General features: G+C 37.0%; 1 protein-coding gene across 5 annotated transcripts in view; it reads right to left on the minus strand.

Moving 5' to 3' along the window:
- Nucleotides 1-22,523, minus strand: part of HHIP (hedgehog interacting protein) — an 89,822-nt gene that overhangs the window by 19,584 nt on the left and 47,715 nt on the right. For all 5 annotated transcript variants that reach the window (XM_032246483.1, XM_032246482.1, XM_032246481.1 and 2 more), the window contains exons 5-11: nt 13,471-13,622; nt 12,900-13,073; nt 11,839-11,982; nt 8,071-8,192; nt 5,228-5,351; nt 4,153-4,283; nt 1,915-1,996 (exon numbers count right to left, since the gene is read on the minus strand). In XM_032246483.1, the coding sequence (XP_032102374.1) occupies nt 1,915-1,996; nt 4,153-4,283; nt 5,228-5,351; nt 8,071-8,192; nt 11,839-11,982; nt 12,900-13,073; nt 13,471-13,622 (929 nt within the window). The remainder of the gene's footprint in view (nt 1-1,914; nt 1,997-4,152; nt 4,284-5,227; nt 5,352-8,070; nt 8,193-11,838; nt 11,983-12,899; nt 13,074-13,470; nt 13,623-22,523) is intronic.

A 22,523-nucleotide genomic window follows, 5' to 3' on the forward strand; every position in this document is an offset into this window, starting at 1 on the left:
AAGAAATACTATAATAATAAACGTTGATGGCCAAATCAAAACAGCATGAGGATCCCAACAAGTGTTTATAAAAACATTTGTTTTCTTATAGTCAGTTTAATTTTGGAATTTATGCTCATGTCTGTGTACAAGGACGATGTCTTTGGGACTCTGCCACTTCCCCCACCTCCTGAAAAGCAAACACAAATCTTAACCCAAGCCCGCCACATGACATGACTCGCCAGAAGCAGGCACCATAATAAGTCAGGGCTTCAGGTATGTCACTCTGAGACCACCCTACTAGAGGAGAGCTAAGATCACAAAGCCAAGGTCCCTTATGGGAACCTTGGTAATTAGACACTAATAATAGGTTGAAGGTGTAAAATTCACCTCAACTCAGCCACAGACTAAACAATCCAGATGAAGAGAGAAAGATTTTTGTGAGGAGAGAGAATCCATTACGATACTACCAGGTACTTTGCAAAAACGTATCAGCTTAGTGTAATGGAATAGCAATGACTGTTTTGAAACTAATTGTATTAGATCTGAGTGAAATCCCTACACCTCATTATGAATCTTTAGAATGCTGCTATTTTGTGAATTAACATTGGTTTGATTTTTATTCTTAAGATTGCCAACTTCAACAATCCCCTAAGTGTCTGATTTTTTTTTCTTTAATGTCTTTACTTTTCTTACGGAGGTCATTAATTTCACACGAGGAAAAAAATCGCTATAGCATATAGATGGGTATTTTTCTTACTGTGAAAGAATGTGTATACTGTTAAATAGAAAAGAAATGTTATCAACTTGTGATATGTGATACTGCCCGGAGATCGCTTAGAACTGATTCTTCTTTTTGTTCCGCAAGAGTCGATGTAAATCTACGTTTCCCTCAGAAAAGCATTTTGTGGTATCACAAAATGGACAAAAATCTCAGAAAAACATACGAAATTTACAATTTGCAAAGAATATTTTTAAATGTCCTTAGTAAACTTTTCAGATTATTAGAATTAATTCTTTTGAAAGAAACTTGAAATTCAGAAATTGAAATTTGAAAATGGGCTCATGAAAATAATGCAGGAGGAATCTGAAATTTGCAGCACAGTGTGGCTGAAGAGTGATAACTCCTAGTGTTCAACAACAGTGGTGTCTGTGATGATCCTTAGGTTTTTTTATGGTTAGCTGTTTCTAAATTTATGACTAATGTCTTTTTGACAACATATAATTTTAGCAGCTTCTGATAGCTCAGGTTTGATCCATGAAATTAACAATGGACTAGTAATGATTCAAGATGATTGAAGTACCTATGTATACATGTTGTGAAGGGTGGGTGGGAAGGACCAGGGGTAAGATAAACATACTCTTTAAAGGATTAAAGCATTCAAATCTTTCTTTTGCTGAAGCGAATAACAAAACCCTCCCTAAGTTTTTATTTGTCTGGTCACTACAGTCTTCGTGAGCACTGTGAGCTTTTCAGATAGTTTCCAAATGAGGCTCAGATGTTGAACTGCCAAAGTAACTTACCTGTTTACTTAGCAAAAATCATACTAAGCAGCTGTCATGTCTGCCAGTACGTTTCTCATTTTCTTAGCAATAAGGAGGGTTTATGGCTTCTGACACCAGAGCCTAAGCCACTGCCTCACATGTCAGTCCCCTCTCTGGCTTTTAACTGAGGACTCTGATTCCATGAATATAACGCTGCTCTGTGATGACAGCAAGAACAACACGAATGAGCTTTTAAAGCTCTGCATAATAGCATTAGTCATCTTAGACAGGGGAAGAGGATCCTCTCAGGACAGTGCTGAGCATAAGGAAATGGCGGAAGTGGACATCTTGGCTGATTGCTAATTGTAATGTTTCTGTCATTAATTGAATGAACTAAAATAACTGAAAGAAGAAAATTACTTGGCTTAATAGGACAGAAAGAAATCTCACCTTTTGGGATCTACAATTTTGTAGAGTTTTCCATTGTGAGTCTGGGTCATGCTTTTACTGCTTGATAAAATGTAAACTTCACCTGTTAAAGAAAGAAATAACAATAAGCAAATTCACAGCAGTACAGAACCTTACTTCCTATTGCCTGGCAGATATTCTATATGTAAATCTATCTCCATCTATCCACAAGAAAATCCCTTGCCTAAAGATTATGCAAAAGTCTTACAAGTTTGCCTTCACAATGCATCCAGAATTCCAGATTCCAGTCACTCCTTTAGTAGTAGCAATATCCTGCCACTACTCGTGCAAGCAGATATTATTTCTCACCTAGATTATGACTACAGCCTTCTAACTGAGCTCCCTGTTGCCACTCTTGTTCTTCTGTGTGTATTCTCAACGTACCAGCCACAGCAATTCTTTCAAAGAAGTTAGACCATGTAAGTTAAATCACAGTCATTTGTTTCAATGCCCTGCAATAGCTTCTTATCTCATTCAGAGCAAAAGCAAGTCCTGACAGAAGCACTTATTGCTATAACCTCATCTGCAACATTTTGCCCTCTTGTTCACTCCTCTCTAGCCCCCACCTGCTTGTGGTTTCACACATGGGAGGCAGGTTCCCAGCTCAGGCTCCTGTTTCAGGTTCTTGCTGTTCCAGGCTCCTGTCACAGGCTCCATCTTTCTGTGAGTCTCCGCTAGATCAATCTTTTTCCCCACCTTCAAGGCTGTACTTAAATATCACCTTTCCTGACTGCACTTTAAAATTGCGCCTTCCTCAACTCCCAACAATTCCTCTTCACTGCTAGATTTTTCTTCAAAGTATTTATTACCCATTTATAGGCAGTATTTTTTAAAAATGATTTTCATTATCCTTTACAACATAAATTTCATGACACTAGTTTAGACTTTTTGTCTCTTTATCCACTGCTGCATCCCCAGCATCTAGAACAGAGCTTGGCACACAGTAGGTGCTCAATAAATATTTGTAGAATGAATATTGAAGGCCAAGTTTTATCTTGATTTATTTATGTGCAAGACTGATAGGTGTTGGTTATCAAGTTGTTAGTATTAATTGACAATTTGAGGCCCCATGAAATTGGGCTGCACCTTCTTAATCTTTAGCTTTTTAGGAGATATGAAAGTACAACACAATATGTTAAAATAAACATTGGAGGGGGGAGAGAGAGAGAAAGAGACCTTGATGCTCAGTCTCAACTCTCTAAACTCTAACTCTTGATGTTAGTTGTGTTCAAATTGGTGAAATACAACAGACGGGGTACTCTTTTAGGAGAAAACCACCCCATTTATCACCACTACTTTCATATAATTCTATGTATTGAATTGATCATGTGAATAGAAAATTAGAAGATATATTTATAATTACAGCTTTAAATAAGTTTTAAAATTTATATTTGTTCCTCTCTCATGAAATAATCCTCGATTTAGTCTATATTTTTCTTTTTCACTTCATTATTGTGAACTAAACACACCCTGCTACTTTTCTACTTCTGAAAAGGATGTTACACAGTTTGTACTAAAAACGTAGGCACAATAGAAAAAATAAAAATGAAAGTAAAAAGCGAAGGAATGTAAGCGAGAGAATTAATACTTATTTTGTCAAATATTTTATAGTTTACCTCATTTAATCCTCACAACAAATCTGTCCAGACTTTATAGTTAAAAAAATGCAAAATACCAGACTCTCAATACTTTTATTTATTTTATTTATATAAAGGGAGTCACTATGAAACTATATTTACCTCTGTAATTTAAATTAGTAGATAGCAAAATTTTTACTCATTGATCATGTTTCAATTTCAACTTCTTTTTGCTTGTTAAGCTGCATGCATTTTGATAAACATGCATATTATATGTCATGCCATAGATTGTCCCATGCTAACATAATTTCTATTTTATTAGAGATGTATGTAATAAAAAATATCACTAAACAGTTACAAAATTATCTCTTCAGGACTAAAAAATTCTTTTTCCTACTTCCCATTTTTCCACCTTGTATTTTAGTATTTCTAGTGTGGAAATAAAATATAAAGGCCCTCAGGGAAAAGTTACTGGTAGATAATATGTAACTGGACCATCTTAATTTCTGGAGTAGATCATCTTTGCTGTAGATTACATTCCCAACAAGTAGAGGATAAGATTGCTATATTTATTCTTCAGGGCAGAACAAAGCCTCTTGAAAGAAGTGAGGATGAATCTTAACAAATCTAGTTTATACAGTACCTAATTCATCTTCTCCAAATCCCAAGATGTGGCCGGAAAAGTAGCCTCTACAGGACCCACTAGTGCCGAGACAGAGTGGTTTTTCCTGCCACTGCTTTGTCACAGGACTTTGCTGGAGAGTTAAGAAATTCCTACAACAAAAACATACCATAAACCTACAATGAAAACATGCTTTTGTTTAAAGACGACAATAAAATGTTTAAAATAAAATTCATAACAGTCGCTTTGCCATAGGCCTGGCTTCTAAAGAAAAAAATAAAATAGCCCATAATGTGTGTGAGTACTGTGACATTCCCATATGCGGAGAAAGTACTTAAAGATAGTATTTTGTTTGGAGGGGGCACTAAAAGTACCTGAGTATGAGAAAAGCCCTCCCCTTCATCCAGAGAATGATACTTCCTCGCCAGGACTAGACTCCATGCTGTGCTATTAATCAGAGAGAGGAACAGGGGAAGAGCATGGGGTCAGTACATTTTTCTAGTTCCCAGTAGCGATCAAGAGTATCAGCTCTGCCATATGCCTGAATGCCAGTGACTTGGGAAACAAGATTCTTAATTTGGATTTCATCACGGAGTTTATTACAATTATCTACAATGTGACCTTGCAAATTGAGATTAAAATTTATTTTGTATTGTTTTTACTTATAGAGACAAATTATGTTCTCTTGCTTAAAATCCTGAAAATTTGGCAAAACCAAAAATCTTTATCCTTCCAATATAATTTAAAACAATATTTATAGAGCAGGTAAAACAATAGTTTTCAAATTATTTATTGTCATGGTAAATTTATGTTGAGGATGAAGGGAAGAGGTGAAATAATATGAAAAGTCCATCTGAAGATTTCTATGGCCTTAAAATTTATTTTGTGAAATTTATCAAACCTGTTGAGAAGCATTTTTTTTGTAAGTTCTTCAACTAAACCATTATATCTATGGAACTAAAAGTAAATAATATTTATGTGTGTTCTCCATCTGATCCACAAAAAGAGACACTCATTTGAATATTCTGTGGCAGTTTGCCAAGCGATTAATGGATATGTCATTTGGTATATCTTATTGTAGTATCAGGTAACCTACCCATTACGATCTCCAAACACATAGCTTCCATACAATCTTTCTGACTGGCAGCCCCGGTATACAAATCCACCAACCAAAGGACCATTACTGAATGGCTTGAATTCTAAAAGTGAGGGCTCACTTTCTGGAAAGAAACATAGCATTAGATCAAATGAAACATATATTCATAAAGTAAAAGGAATTTTTAAAAATTGTACTTTAAGTTGTGGGGTACATGTGCAGAACGTGCATGTTTGTTATATAGGTATGCATGAGCCATGGTAGTTTGCTGCACCTACCAACCTGTCATCTACATTGGGTGTTTCTCCTAATGCTATCCCTTCCTTACCCTCCCTGCCACCCAACAGGCCCTGGTGTGTGATGTTCTTCTCCCTGTGTCCACGTGTTCTCATTGTTCAGCTCCCACTTATGAGTGAGAACATGAGGTGTTTGGTTTTCCGTTCTTGTGTTAGTTTGCTGAGAATGATGGTTTCCAGTTTCATTCATGTCCTTGCAAAAGACATGAACTCATTCTTTTTTACGGCTGCATGGTATTCTATGGTGTATATGTGCCACATTTTCTTTATCCAGTCTATCATTTGTGGGCATTTGGGTTGGTTCCAAGTCTTTGCTATTGTGAACAGTGCTGCAATAAATATACGTGTGCATGTGTCTTTATAGCAGAATGATTTATAATCCTTTGGGTATATACCCAGTAATGGGATTGCTGGGTCAAAGGAAATGTACATCAAGCAACAATTACTGCAGTAATTTAACTCTGAAATGTGTTCTATGATATACCAAAGGGATTCTTGCTAGAGATATTTAGTGAAAATAGTCTCCATATTTAATGAAAATAGACCTCCTTGTACAGTTTAGAGAAATGAGGATACTCTGCAAACTCTTGCTGTTGTAATTTTCAAGACATACCAAGTTTTCAATAAAATCAGAATCTGGATATTTTGGGACTCATGATTATTTACTTTAGAACCAAAATACTTTAAAAAAACACTTAAGGTTTTACATACTAAGTTTTGTGTAGAAATGCTTCTGCATATATTAAGTAAATTGAGACAGACCTCTGCCAAAATATATAAAATGTTTAAAAGCCTACACTTCAATGAAAATAAAACATAGTACATAAAAGGTCTTTAAACACGCATTTATTCTATATGTGAAAACGTTGTAACTCAGTCAAGTAATATCTTCGTTCAAAATATTTTAATATTCTGTTCAGAGAGTTGTGTGGATAACAAAGTCTATTTCAATAACTCTTGAGCTACATGTGTATAGCCTGTGTATCTTTCTGTGCATGCCATTACATACTTGAATATATGAATGCTAATTGTACTGGAAAAGCTCTAAAACCACTTGCAAATTAATATGAAAATTACCTTTTATGTGTTTAATGCCAAATAAGTATTATCAACAGCTTTTATCAAAAGCTTTTGTGGAAAGATAGTAATTTTAATGACCTCTTTCCCTCCCATGTGATTATGATATATATGAGGCTACAAAAAGATAGAAAAGATAAGAGAAATTTTAAATAATGAGCACACTGAGAGGTAGCAGAATTGAATAATTATGTCACAAACTGGAGTTAGGCTGCTCAGATTCAAATCCTGACACTGCCACTTTGCATTGTGTGAAAATTAATCTTTCTGTGCCTGTTTCCTCATTTGTACAATGTGGCCAATGACAGTGCCTATCACATAGCGTTGCTCTGTAAAGGAAATGAGTATAAAGTGCTTACTACTGGGTCTGGCATGTGGTAAGCACTGTAGATGTGTTTTAAAAATACATAAATGTAGGGCTGTTGATATTGTAACCAGTTTTAGCTTAACCTCAATTAATGTGACTGTAGAATTTAGTTTAATCTGCAAATATAGCCAAAATTTCATCGAGCTAGTGAGGCATTAGGTTTTTTTTTTTTTTCAAAGCACATTACTCTTTGGTTTGGCTTTTAAAAGATGCATGTGCATGTACGTGCGCGCGCGCACACACACACACACACACACACACACACACACACATATACAAACACAAATACCTGAAAAAAAGTAAAATAACTGAATACCACATGAACTAACACAGCTGCTTCATTCCTGGTGTTAAATAAATATCTGTATTGAATGAGTAAATAGAAGAAGCAATCAATTTAATAATCTTAATCTACTGTGTTTCCTGAATCATAATAATGGTTGATATATTGCTTCCTTCAAAAGGAATAAATTCTAAAATATTAAAAAATACTAAGTGTTTTGAACTTTATTATTATCCAACTTTGTATTTTTACATGTTCTCTCTAAATATTCAAGCATTCATGTTATTAAAAATACTGCTTAAATGTCCCATTCCCATGACTTGTTTTTACACATTGATTACTTTGTTTTCTCTAAAATAAACATTTCTTTAAAAAAATTACATTTTTATCTGGATCACTTACAATTTCCCTAACTACTGAGACAGGCATGTTGGATATTGAGAAATATCTTAACTTTTAACACTTGTTCTTTCTCTGTATGTATGACATTAAGACAAGCTCTTCCTTATTGAATAGAAGTTATTCATCTTGATTCTCTGATGAGCAAAATATAAGCTGCTAACTTTTGAAGGCCTGTTAAATTTTTTGGACCTACTGAGAACCATTCAACCCATGATAATTAACCAGATGGAACCCTCAGGGCTTGTAAGAGTCACTGGAGCTTTAAAAAGTGGGCAATTTACTCCCTCATCATTGTCAGGCCAGTGTTTTTATGCTTTCCCAAATGCTCATTTTTCAGAAATCCTTTTCTCTTCAATTACTAAATATACTAAAACAAAACTGGAACTAAAGCAAAATCAGCAAATCATGCTCTACATACCATAATCTTTCCCCTTTATTATCTGTAGGATTCTGGCTGATGATCTGTTTTTTCCATTGGAGTCTGAACAAAGTATAGTTAAATTGATGTTTATATCAGTGGGATGTCGATCCACCGCACATCTGCATAACAAAAGAGGGGATACATATTAATTCCTACCGTGATCTTTTCCAAGCTCAGACTGGAGACTCCTGACATAGGAAGGAGACTTTTGCGGATTGGTGAGGATCCTATGGGCAATTTAGTTTGGATCTTCTAGAAACCACTGAAGGAAATAGTCTGATGTGTTTGCTTTCTTGGTTGAAGCTTAATAATCTCTGGAATATATTTCTTAATCTCTGTTGTTATGACTTATAATTTCTTCTGTTATAAATGTCCATACTGTCTTAAAACAACTGTGAGCCTGTTCTTAAGGAACATCACATGTATAATACACTGGTGAAGTATTGCAAATAAGAATCAGTGTCACTATCCAGGAACAGAAAACCAAACACCTCATGTTCTCACTCATAAGTGGGAGTTGAACAATATGAACACATGGACATAGGGAGGGGAACATCACACACCGGGGCCTGTTGAGGAGGGTGGGGGCCAAGGGGAGGGAGAGCATTAGGACAAATACCTAATGCATGTGGGGCTTAAAACCTAGATGACGTGTTGATAGGTGCAGCAAACCACCATGGCACGTGTTAACTTATGTAACAAACCTGCACGTTCAGCACATGTATCCCAGAACTTAAAGTAAAAAAAAAAAATCAGAGTCACCATCAACTCATCTCTGTGTTGCACAATACGACATTAGTTATAATATTCGTTTTGGGTTTCTTACGTGAAGTTGCTGCATTCTAAAACTTAGGCTGCTCTATCAAAGGAAAACATGTGCACCTTTTCAGGGAATACAGTAGAGCTGGTCCCTGCAAACATGGAGGTATTTTATGCTGACTCTGATTTTATGTTCTCCATCCCTTTATGGGGGCCAGAGTATCTCTGTGACTTAAGCCACCGATAGGAAGCTCCGTAAGGGGAGGTGACACTTGCAGCTTCATCACTATCTTCCTATCATCTGGTTCAAAGCCAGGAATATAAGAGGGGCTCAAGGTTTGTGGCATATTTAAATCGCTGAGGGACTGGGCGTGAGGGGGAAGAATAAAGTTAACTAATACAACTTTTGAAGTTCCCAAAAGTGTGGAAAACAGACTTGCCTTGTTTTTAGGTTTCTCAGTCTTGGCACTATTGACATTTTGAGCCAGATAATTTTTTGTCTGGGGAGGCTGTGCTGCCAGCTGCAGGGTGCTCTGCAGCGTCTCCTGCCTCTGCACACTGAAGGTCAGCAGCATCTCTCCCTCACCCCCCACCACACCCTAACTGTGAAAACCAAAAATGTTTCCAGACATTGCCAAATGTCCCCTGGGGGTTAAATTATCCCATTGAGAACCACTGTTCTAGGCCAACAAAATACATCAATTACTCAAAAACAAACTCAAACCATTGGAGCTATTAAAGAAATGTAAGAAATAAAATAAAAGAACTGAGAGTTGGTGCTGGTTCTCAAGAGACAGAAGAGTCATGTAGCAATTATAAAAAAACAAACAAAAAACAAAACACAAACTCTTGGCTCCAGATGATCCCATTCATGATAGGAAAACCATAAGCCTGACCTGCCAAAGATGGGTTAGTTGTTCTGTGGCAACAGTCCCTTTATTGTCCTCTCTAGTTCAATGATTCACAGAACACAATGCCTGGCAGGGATCATGACAGAGACATGCTGTGTCTTAAGGTGGAACTACGTCCACAGAGGAGAGAACATTTTCCCCCATTACCTTTCCTTGAAGATGGAGAAACTATGAGAAAAAGAGGTTTGACTTGTTTCCAACAAGAAACAGCAAATCTGGAAAACAGGCCAGGCCTCACAGAGGTGGAGTCGCTGGGGGCTTTGAACTATGGCTCCGGCTGAATACGAGGTCCATTAAGAGCTGCTTGACCCATGTAACCTTCAGTTTCTTATGTGAAAAAGGGTCCTGCCAGTGAAACTCTCTGAGTGACACTATAATGGTGGATGCATGTCATTATCCATTTGTCTAAACCTACAGAAAGTATGACACCAAGAGTTAACCCTAATGTAAACCATGGACTTTGGGTGATTATGATATGTCAATGGCAGTTCATTGATGGTGACAAATGTCCCACTCTATGGGGGATGATAATGGGAGGGGCTATGCATGTGTGGAGCTAAGGGTAATATAAAAATGTCTGTATCTTTTTCTCAATTTTGCTGTGCATGTACCACTGTCCTGAAAACTAGTCTATTAATAAAAGGGAAGTGGGAGAAGCGGGGCTGATGGTGAGCTTTGCTGAGAAGCAGAGAGGAGATAAAGTACACGGGATACTTAGTTCAGCACCCTGCAGTAGAGTGCTTCATAAAAGTTTGCCTTATTTTTAGTCAATAATTAATTTAGTTTTCTTTCTGCTTCATTAAATCGTCTTCTGCTTAGAATACTCTTGGAGAGAGGTGGAATATAAACTCCAACTTTTCCTTCAGCCCTCTGCCCCCAGAGGTGGGGAGGCTCCGCGGCCCAGGCATCTTGCCACACGTCTGGTCTCTAAGCATCTCATCCCGTGTTTTTGGACTGAGGTTCAGGACCCCCAGGAAAGTTGCGAGAAAGCTCCAGTGGGATTGTGGTGACTCAGGCTGGCTGACTTCAAAGTGTTGCTTTGTGGTGGTATCTGTGAGTTCTGAGCTCTAGGAATGGAATGTGACAGTTTCCTCCACATCCTGAACCCACCTTAAGTATTCCCTGTCGCACAGATTTTAAGATCTGCTGAGATGCCAAAAAGGAAATGAACTGTAGACTTGGGCTTTGATGGAGGGGAGATGAAGGGCATGAGGGATTATAAAAATAAAAGGTTTGAGAAATATTCACCTTGCACATAGTGAACACTCAATAAACATTAAATGGTAATAATAACTTACCTAGTAAATGAATGAATGTGGCCACATATCCCTGAGTATGAATAATAGGCCATAGACTGGATGAAGCTTTCGTCACTGAATTGCTGTATTATACTTCATAGCATTTAAAAAGAATGTACCCCAAATTTCTCACTTTACATACTTTTTAGTTTTTCTTTATTTTGGTTCACTATACTACAAATACCTAATATGGAGTCCTTAATATTTGCAATTTTTTCACAGTGAAATAAAAGTTAATATTTAGCTCAACTTCTTGCAAATGAACACTGCAGCATCGCATTTGAAGTGAAGCTATGAGAATAAGAATTGCAATTTATTAAAAACCTACCAGGGGTCAGACACACTATTGGTACTTTACTTACAGATTTTTATTTAATCATTGCAAGGCAGTTATTATTCACCCCCATATAATACATAAAGAACTTAAGATTTAGTGGGATTTAAGGAGACAAATCAAAAAGTTTATCTCTTTAAACTGTTCAGATTAAAGTCTTGGTCATTATACTAGTCCAATAGTGTTTATCTGATAGTAACCCCTCCACATTTTGAAGTGAATTTTTCTCGATGAATATGTCCTTTTCCTTGTCTAATCTGCCTTCTCAATCTGCTTCTCATGGTAATAGAAGACAGAGTACTAAATGCTCACTTGAGTAACGACCTGCTGTGACTTTAGAGGCACGGCCTTAGATACCACCTTTGGCTGTTCTATGATGGTATATGCTCTATGCTGTGTTTTCCCAGCTCCCAGATCCCTCCCTGGCTTTAATGTCAGTGAGAAGACAGACTTGTGTTCTCACCTGCCTGGATCGTGGAGCCCGTGAGCAAACACTTCAGGGGGCTGATTGGTGCTGTTGAAATGTGGGTTGCTCCTTGGTATGGAATAAGGCACGCTGCACATGTCCGTGTCCACTTCCAGCCGTAGCACTGAGCCTGTGAAATCACTGAGAAGTTGGGGGACAGAACATGTATTTTACATTTTCATTACATATTTCATCTATGTTAAATATGGTGAGGTTGCTCTATTGATAAAAGAATCATCTCGTTACTTGAAATAAAATTATTAAAGTGGCTGGACACAGGGACTCATGTCTGTAATGGCAGCACTTTGGGAAGTCAGGGTGAGAGGATCATTTGATGCCAGGAGTTCAAGGCCAGCCTGGCAACATAGCGAGACCCCATCTCTACAGAAAATTTAAAAATGAGTCAGATGTGGTGGCATGCAGCCAGGAGGATCTCGTGAGCCCAGGGGTGTGAGGCCACAGTGAGCCATGATGGTGCCGCTACATTCTGGCCTGAGCAACAGAGTGAGCCCTTGTTTGAATAAATAAGTGAATAATTAAATAAAATAAATTCGTTATTGTGGAAAATGAAACCGGGGCATTCCAGACAAGCGACTGAACCAAGACACGGCGTGATGGTGGCTGAGGATGTGGCATCAGTAGTACACTGCTTTTTTTTTTTTTTTTTTGACTCTGTTCTCTTAATTTTTGTCAGCCTAAACCTATGTATTCTACCTCTCTCAAGGAGCTTCACTGGGCGATCGATGTTAGCCCATTACACAGCGTTGAGAGGCAGTGTGGATGCACAGGGCCCCCGCTTTTCTGTGCTGTGTGTAGCAGAGGCAGCCCTGCAGCAGAGAACTACACAGCACTAATTCTTTTTATGACAAACAAAAGATCACATAGCATGTTAGTGAATTCCTTTTCATTTCATAAATGCAGATGCTGACAACACAAGTTAAGTATTTAACCAAGGTGACCATTCAAAGATGGTACTTAATTCACTGGTGCTGAGCTTTTCTCCTGGTACTTAAATCATTTCAACCTTGAGAGGAACCCATTTGTGATCAGCCTTTTACCTTAACCCATCCATTTCTTCCATATCATCCAGTGTAATCATCCCATCACCGAGAATGATGTACAAAAAGCCGTCAGGGCCAAAGAGCAGTTGTCCTCCCAGATGCTTTCTGTGGAGTTCTGCAACTTCAAGAAAGACTCTGGCTGTTCTCAAATCAACTTGGTGGGGATTTTTTCTACATTGTGGGAAGAAAATAATGCCATGATTGTTAAAATATGTAAGGTGAGTCTGCCAGAAAGTAAATAGTACATAAATGGGAAAACAAACTCCTGGCACATAGTAAGTAGTAAACATATATTTGAAATGGAGCTAATAGAAATTGCTGAAAAATTACATTATTTTCCAAGTTTCAGAAGTAGCCTTTAAGTTAAAAGACAATTGAGGAAAAATGTCAAAACCCTCATTCTCAATTTCTCTTAAAGACACATGGAGTTTTCAGCAAGATGGAGATAATGATTTCATTATTGCCACCTTATGGCTACTTATTTGCAACTTCTAAATAAAAAAGCTCATGAAAAGTTGATGAGAAAATAAGATACAAATTTTAATGCTTCGATGGCTTTTAGTGATACCTGGATACTGTGTATTCCACAACCCTAAGAATGTGGTCATGAGGCCCGATAGCCCACCGTTCTTGGTTGGTGGTATAAGACACATACAGCTTTCCATTTTTCTTGTAATTGGGATGGAATGCGAGGCTTAGCAGTCCTCTTTCATCTCCTCCCTGCAGTCAAATGAAAAACACAAAGAATTGTAAAGTTAATTATGTTCTTTATTGTGTTTCAACTGGAACCCCAAAAGAGTCTCTTTCTTTCTTCTGGATAATCTTTGCCCAACCTCTTTTCTTTTCTTCCTTGCCTACTGCACAGAAAAGGATTATAAAACATTTCACTTTGTGGAACTCTTTAAGGGTTAGAACAAGACAATTGTCTTGTGTGGTTATCTATGCGCAAGAGTCTTACACCACTTTTGTCAAGTGATTTGTGTTTGTAATCTTGGTATGCTAGGAAGACAAGTTTAAGTGCTGTGAAGAATTCTTTCCTGGGTTACTAGGTTGCTTGTAGTTCATAGAAGACAAATAAAAAGGTTCATAATCAACAGTCACTTCTAATCCAAGTCTCCAAAACCTAAAACACAGTGTGGGCTGCCAACTCCCACTGTCTTGGCAATATGTTTAGAAAACAGTTAAATTGCTTGTGTAATATGTAAACCTTTGCTTTGCCCTGGAGGCATCTACATCAGTTGTCACAACGATGGTGGTCTGTTCATCACAGCTAGGTAATATGTGGCCTTGCCTTGCCTATCTATATAGAAGTAAGACATTGTTACATGAATCCCTTCACTGCAAAGGGTTTATCTTTACAGAAGGATGAAGCAGAGGGAGGGGGCTTAAAGGCCACGGCTGGTGAAGGAGTGGGAGAAATGCTAGAGAGGAAAGGGGACACTAGGAAATTAAAGAAAAATCCCAAACAACTTTCTTGTGTTATTATATGAATGTCAAGGATTGTATACATTAGGCATGCCAAATGCTATAACAATTAAAACATCATCATGTTTTTAAATAGAACATTTATCTTTATTTTCTGCTAATTCAACTTGTTGAAATTCAATATGGTCTCAGCCTTTGTTTTATCCCACAAGTAGTCTAGGAATTTCTATAATGAAATCAAAGTAACTAAAATTATCTAGATCAGAGCCTTAAAGTTCACATACTAGTAAGCCAGGGAGCACTTTCTCGGTGAAAAACATGTCATAGAAATTGAATGCTGCAACTGCTGATAGCACATCACCTTATTTATTCCATTAAACATCACGACATACCCTATGGCAAAACACTATGAGAAGTTATTCCTTCTCAAGTATTAGCAGAGAAAAACAAAATCTCTAATACTGCAACCTCTTGATAAGGTCATGTTCAGTCATGGAATCACTCCCATGTTTTTGTCCCCCACAGAACAGTATATGTTACTAGCAAAGCATAGAACTGTTTCTAGTTCTTATTTTACATGGCATTCAGAATTGAAAGCTTTAGGCATAAAACTTTACTTTTAATAAACATTGATTTGTTTCCTGGCTTAGGGAAAATGTTTTTAGATACAGATCATCCAAAGTAGAACATCCAAACATTCAGAGCATATAAATATTAAAACAGCTACAAATATCACAGAACTACCAAATCATTTAAATGTCAAAAAGTCAACTTCCATCACAATCTGTGTAATTTTAATTTTAATCACAAAGGTAAAACTCTAATAACATATATGAATGACTGTTTTTCAGATTATCTTGTTCTGGTGATTTTAATATTGACTGATGGTTCTGTTTTTCTTCTGAAATCATCATTAAATAAAAATCTCTTGGCTTTCTTATGAAACACTGGAAGCTAGGATATGTAAGTACAATTTGACTGTAGAGAAGCCACTAAACATTTGAACCTCCTTGATGGATTGTCTAACGAGGCCCAAGGGTGGGATTTCGTTTGTGATTAATTCCTCCCTCGAATATATTTCCCTCTAAAGCTGTGAGTGCAGGTTAAGTACTGCATGCCTGCTTCACAAATGTTTGTGTTCCACTATAAGCAGCTTTTGTTGAAAGTAGTTCTTTGTAGTTTTTAATCAAATCATCAGAAATACAATTTGAATTGGATAGCAACATGCTTTAAAACTGTGCTGGTTGCTTTTCAGGAATTAGGAATGTAGAATTAATGCACTGTAGAAAGACAGATGGGAAAAGAGATTTAAACAAATCCACAAGTGATAGGAGACAATTGTTCACTTTAGAGATACTATCTATCACATGAATGACTTTGGGAGCATTTTTGACATTTATTAAAGTGCCAAATATGGAAACAGAAAGAGACATGTGAATGACAGAGAAATAAATAAAAAAAGCAATTTTAAAAAAGTCAGTAATTCTGAATTTTTCAGGTAATAGGATTTACAATTGATTAATTATTACATATGATCTCACTGTTAATATCAACTTCCAGGTGCAAAGTCGTGTTTTGGTTGGGTTAGAAACTTGACTACTCTTAAGTCATTTCAGAGAAATACTCACTTTCATAATGACACTGATGAAAACAATTTAATGTATTATGTAAATATCCTAGATTCGCTTGAATCCAGATTTTAAAATGATATAACAGGATTCCTAAATGTTCAGAAATTAGAAAGGACAGATATACTCCTGTTGTGCCAGGGTGCCAGGAGATTAATGTTTGCGATCTCACATGTCACTTGAATTAGACTTCAGAGTTATGTTGTCTATTTAATTAAAACATGTTACTGACAAATTATGATTTAACTCTCAGATGCAAACCTATCTCAGATCTGGATCATTTTTCAAGGTCTTATGAAGAAATATGTTGATTGGGCACTGAAGGGTTACTTGTAGATCAGGGTCAGTTACGGGGCACACCATCAGAAACACCACCAGATACTTCAGGCCCTTGGGCCCCATAAGGTCACTTCAGCTGTAGTCTTCACCAGGACACTGTTCTAGCCCGAGAGCCTGAACACTGATGCCTGAGCCAGGACTGGCAAGCGGACCAGACCTCCCAAGGTCCTGTACTTTTTTCTATTATCTTAGCCCCCTTTGCCCCAAATCTGACTGTGTGTGTTCAAGGCCCCATTCTGTTGGTCTGAGCCCCAAGTCCAAAGGCTCCCTTCTCTACACTGTTTCCAAATCTGATAACCCAGCTTTAGAGGCTCAGTAGAAAAAAAGCAACAAAGCCCTGGTAACAATATTATTAACTACTCTTCTTCTTACCCCTATCCATCCTTCCTCTTCAATATGTGTGGTTTTATGGCTCAGAGTATATGGAATCAAAATCATACACTCCTTCCAGAAATGTCAATTATTGAACTGAGTCTAGGGAGCATCTGGGGAGTTTTTATTTCATTCTTGAGCTTCTAGTGATTAGTTGAGCCAAGCTGGATAAAAAGGGAGAAAAACATATTAATAGAATGGCAAATGAAAGATTTGTGATCCAGACAATCATGCCTTCCAAAAAGACACTGACTTCTAACATTATACTTTTTTTTTTTTTTTGAGATGGAGTTTTGCTCTTTTTGCCTAGGCCAGAGTGCAGTGGTGTGATCCTGGCTGGCTGCAATCTCCACTTCCCGGGTTCAGGTAGTTCTCCTGCCTCAGCCTCCTGAGTAGCTGAGATTACAGGCATGTGCCACCATGCCTGGCTGATTTTGCATTTCTAGTAGAGATGGGTTTCACCATGTTGTTCAGGCTGGTCTTGAACTCCTGACCTCAGGTGATCCTCCCACATTGGTCTCCCAAAGTGCTGGTATTACAGGCGTGAGCCACCGTGCCTGGCCCTAACATTATGCTTTTAAAAACTGTTAACCAATGTCCAAAATGTTTATCCTCACCCATGTGAAAAGCAGTGATTTGCCCAAATATTCACATTATAATTGTACTTCGTTACTAGCACTGAGCTCTTTGTATGTTGTGCTTCTGGGAATGCACAGACAGCATTGCTAGAACCAAACTGAAAGCTCAAAGGGCAACAAGTAATTTACAAACAAGACTTTATAGTTTCCTTAATTTGGTAATGCTTTAAAAACAACAACAACAAAAACCTTACTGACTTGAACCGCACCCAAACTTCATAGGCTGCCACAAGACCCCTTCTTTTCCTTTGCTCAGCTCTTCAATGCTGTATCAACTTCTGGACAGCCATACAGCAAGCACAGATGACTGCTCAAATTTGGAGTGTCGAATGATTTGAAAATAATGTTCCCACACTTTGGAACCTGGAGACTAACTTGTTTCAGAGGAAATCATAAAATCCTCTTCAGGAATTTTTAATAAGTATTTCACTATCTGCCATTCTAGTTATCAGTGAGCTCTTAGAAGCAATTTCACAGGATCCACAGAAAATAGACAAAACCCCAAAATGAAGAATACTGATAACTTTAATGTAAGTATAGTATCAGACCTAGTGCTGGAGCTTTGGGATAAATTCTTCCCTGATGAGCAGTTTAAAGTTATAACCAATTAAGAATGTTCCTCTTTGAATAATCCGAAAGTATTTTTTATTCTTTTATTTTTTTATACATGGTTTCCCTCTGTCACCCTGACTGGAGTGCAGTGTCACAATCATGGCTCACTGCAGCCTTGAACTTCTGGCCTCAAGTGATCCTCTTGTCTTGGCTTCTGACAGTGTTGGTATTACAGGCATGAGCCACCACACTTGGACCTATTTTTTCTTTTTAAACGAACGTTGTGGGGCAGTATCTTTCACTGCGATACTTTAAAGACATTTTCTTCATATCTTAATGTGGTTAAAGTTCATTTTTTCTGATTTCCGTTTTTGCTTTAAATTTGCCCTAATGTCCTTCAGGAAATGTTGACTTGTACATTTTAGGAAACATAGTTTTTCTTAGTGACCTTTTGGTAAGTGGCTGATTTCAAGTTCAGTCATCCACAACATGACCCTATGACATTAAGAAAGCCAAAAAACATAAACTACATAATGTGACACTATGTTCAAGATATTATTTGTTACTGCCTTGTCAAAAAAAGTATTTAATATTTATTCAACAAATACTTACTGAATACCTATTATGTGTTAGACATGGTGCTTAGGGGTAAACAATCAATAAGAATAAAGCCCTGCTCTCAATGAGTTTATATATGGGAGCACATAACAAAGTATAGTTTTGAATATTGAGTTGCTTCATTCCTATCATACTTTTTTTTTGAGGAGGATGAACACTGCTACATGGTTAGAAATGTGCATGGCCAAAGAACCAGCATTAAAGATAAGAAATAAATATTTTTGATAACTTCTGACATAAAGGTTAATTTATGTATTAGCACCTGAGGTTTCTCCACTCTAAAACTTGGTAAGAAAAAGAAAAAGAAAAAAATAGCTTGGTTACATAAAAACTAAATGGCATGAAGAAGTAAGCAGAGTTTCTACAAACAGTAAGACCATCTTGTAATTTATTTTATGTACATGACACATGCACACAGGTATGAATGAAGGTTTCTAGTAAAATTGTTGCTCTCTTAATGCTCAAGATATTTCTAAGAATTCACCTAAGAACAGAGTGGTGGTATTTTGAATTTTCTATAAGATATATACTTTTCCTATAAGGCAGGCTTTCATTTTTCTTTTATTAACTGTCATTTTCTTGTCTATTTTTTTGCTGATATCCATCATGAAAAGAAAAGAGGACTTGGGACTAACATGGGACCCTCTCATGAAAATCTATGCTTTCTCTTAGACGGGAACTGTTTACTGATCAGAAATGGGAAAACGGGTTTGTTTGAGAATTGTTAGTTCAAACACAATACCAAATTGTATTCATTTTTTATTGTTGCTATAAAAATTTACCACAAACTTTGTGGCTTGAAGTAACAAAAATTTATTATCTTAATTTGTAGATTAGAGCTCAATATGGGTCTCACAGATTATAATAAATGTTGGCAGAGCTAAGTTCCTTTCTAGAGATGCTAGGAGATAATCCATTTTCTTTTGTTTTCCAATTTATGGAAGTCATCTGCATTTCTCAATTTGTATCTTCTTTCTAGCGTCTTCAAAGCCCGAAATGATGGATTGAATCCTTCTCATATCACATCACTCTGACCTCCTTTGTTTCCCTCTTCCACTTTTAAGAACTTGTGATTACACTGAGCACTCCCTACCACCAGATGATCCAGGATAATCTTCCTATGTGCTGTTTAGCCATCTTAATTCCATTGCAACCTTAATTCCCCTTTGCCATGTAAGGTAACATATTCATAAGTTCTAGGGAAAGGACAAGGACACCATTTGGGGAAGGACATTATTCTGCCTACTACGTGAATATTTTAGTCTGTTTCTATAAAAGAATCCCAAGCATTTATGACTTGTGTCTTCATGGCTATGCCCTCCTGTGAGCACTGAAAGAGGAGACCAGTGAAGTTCATCTATAAGTTCACAGGATATACTTAAGGAACACTCTGTTGCAACAAGCTCTTTCTCGTAGCTGTCAATACTGAAAGAACAATCAACATTCTTCAGAATGAAGTGAAAGCATCCTTCAGAATTGAGAAGGAAAGACCATTTAATAAAACGTGGACACATGAAGCTTTCACATATGAATTCCGTTAAGATCAAAACTCCCATGTTAGTTAAATGCATATCCAAGATACAGAGAAGGTAAAATTAAATATACACAAACAATTTCTACTAACTAGAGGACAATCTTTGCATTTTCAGTTAATTAAAACTGTGTTATTTTGCTGCGTGTATAAGCTGTGAAACATTGCAGAGCACTGATTTCTTAACAACTCTTGGAAAAGACAAGGAGCATCATTTTTCAATAGTTTCCAAAGTTGAAATTGGTCTTAGAACAGAAGTGAATCCGCTGAGGTCCCTGAGTTAGCTTACGGGAGAAACATGATTTGCTTTTGTGATATAATAAAAAACATGTTTGTTCTTTGTCTCCAGTTCTTCGCACTAAGCCTCTAAAACTCTTGGAATTTCCTGAGTGATAGGAATGCCTTTTTTTTTTTTTCATTTGTAATGAACTGCTTTAATCACACCTGAGTTTATGCTAATGAGCTGACTATTGGTGGGCTTCTAGATAACTTCAGGATGGGGGCTGGTAACCAGAGGAACCCACCATGTGATCCCAGTTCTTTGGGAGGCCGAGGCGGGTGGATCACGAGGTCAAGATATCGAGACCATCCTGGTCAAGATGGTGAAACCCCGTCTCTACTAAAACTACAAAAAATTAGCTGGGCATAGTGGCACGTGCCTGTAGTCCCAGCTACTCAGGAGGCTGAGGCAGGAGAATTGCCTGAACCCAGGAGGCGGAGGTTGCGGTGAGCCGAGATCGCGCCATTGCACTCCAGCCTGGGTAACAAAAGCGAAACTCTGTCTCAAAAATAAAATAAAATACAATAAAATTTCCTCTATTTTTCCAGATTTGGTTTCCTCTAAACTTAAATTCCAATTCATGGAATGCTGAGGCTCAACTTGCCTCTTCTCCTTAATTGTGTTTACTCACTGTTTCAGTCATGAATAGCTTAACAAATGGGGTTACCTTCTGAGAAATGTTTCGTTAGGCAATTTCATCCTTGTGTGAACATCAGGCCTAGATGGTAGAGGCCTAGATGGTAGAGCCTTCTACACACCTAGGCTATATGGTATGGCCTATTGCTCCTAGGCTGCAGACCTATGCGACATGTTGCTTTACTGAATGCTGTAGGCCACTTAATACAATGGTAAGCATCTGTGTATGTAAACATAGAAAAGGTACAGTAAAAATATGGTGTTACAATCTTATGGGACCACCATTGTATATGCTGTCCGTCATTGTCTCAAATGTCTTTATGCAATGCATTACTGTATATAAAATTTTCAAATGCTGGTGGGATACAAGCTCACCTGCATCACATTCCATCACATCTGACAAATAAATCTGTCCTGCTTCAGATAACATTGTGAGCTGCTAGAAGGTACTCAGCAATTCAGAATTTTTGGAAGTGTCTCATGGGGTATGTAATCTCTGGTATGTAGCAATTGTTCCATATCAAATCTATGTTTAGGATTTTCAAGCAATTTATCTTTTGAAGGTAGCAGATGCAAAGACAGACTAGAAAAGTACAAATGGGAGAATAAAAGATATTCCATAAGGAAATCATCTACCTGTAAGTCACAATAATTCTCTTTTCTACTCCCTTCAAACAAACAAAATAAATCAGTCATACTAGGTTTAAGTTACAGCCTACTCAGAGTGAAGATATTAGCAGTGGCTATTTTCTAGAATTTCTAGTTTCATAGCCCCTTATTTCATACACAAATGATCTTTTGATATTTCCACCTATAAGGAAAAACATATACACATACTCAGTAATATACTTATAACTATTATAGTCACAATATTTTATGTATATATGTGATGTATTTTATATGAAATTTGTATTTGTCAAATGGAATTTAATTTATTATGTTCATATCACTATTTCCTCCTAGGCTTTTAAAGCATTTGAACTGTGACATGTGATACATCAAGGCATATTAGAGACTGGATTGACATGTACCTTTTATCTTGCCGAGGCAGCAGTCAACAGCTGTGGAAACTTTAATATATGTGCACAAGGAATCCAATATAATATCAGAGAATGGTTTAAACATGAGGAACTATATGGCTCAATACGCATCAGATGTTAATAATATCCATAGTATTCCAAAGTTCAGTTTTCTAAAATATCTTCTCAATAAGACAAAATGCTCTAACAAAATTAAACTGTGTGAAACATCTACTTGAAACAAATAAGTAATAAAATAACAAGCACACAAAAAGCACAAACCCTTTTCAAAATGAAAATCCTAGCACGAAACACTTTTTTGAAGAAAAATATATAGAAATATTGGTGACACAGAGAAAGCACAGCTCTTATTCTGTGCACTTAGGCTAAATGAAAATAATGACGGTTTAACAAAATCACAAGAATATTCTTGGGAATAAAAAATGAATAAAAATTACAACCAGAAAAAGCTTTGTAACCTCACTAAACTATTATGAAAACCATAGGTTTAAGACTTGTTGAACCTTAAATAAAAATATAATTCTAGACTGAACTATAAAAGGGTAAAATATTAAGCTAACTA

The sequence above is a fragment of the Sapajus apella genome, unplaced genomic scaffold (genome assembly GCF_009761245.1).
Source record: "Sapajus apella isolate SASKATOON/1434 unplaced genomic scaffold, GSC_monkey_1.0 scaffold61, whole genome shotgun sequence".
Lineage (NCBI taxonomy): Eukaryota > Metazoa > Chordata > Mammalia > Primates > Cebidae > Sapajus > Sapajus apella.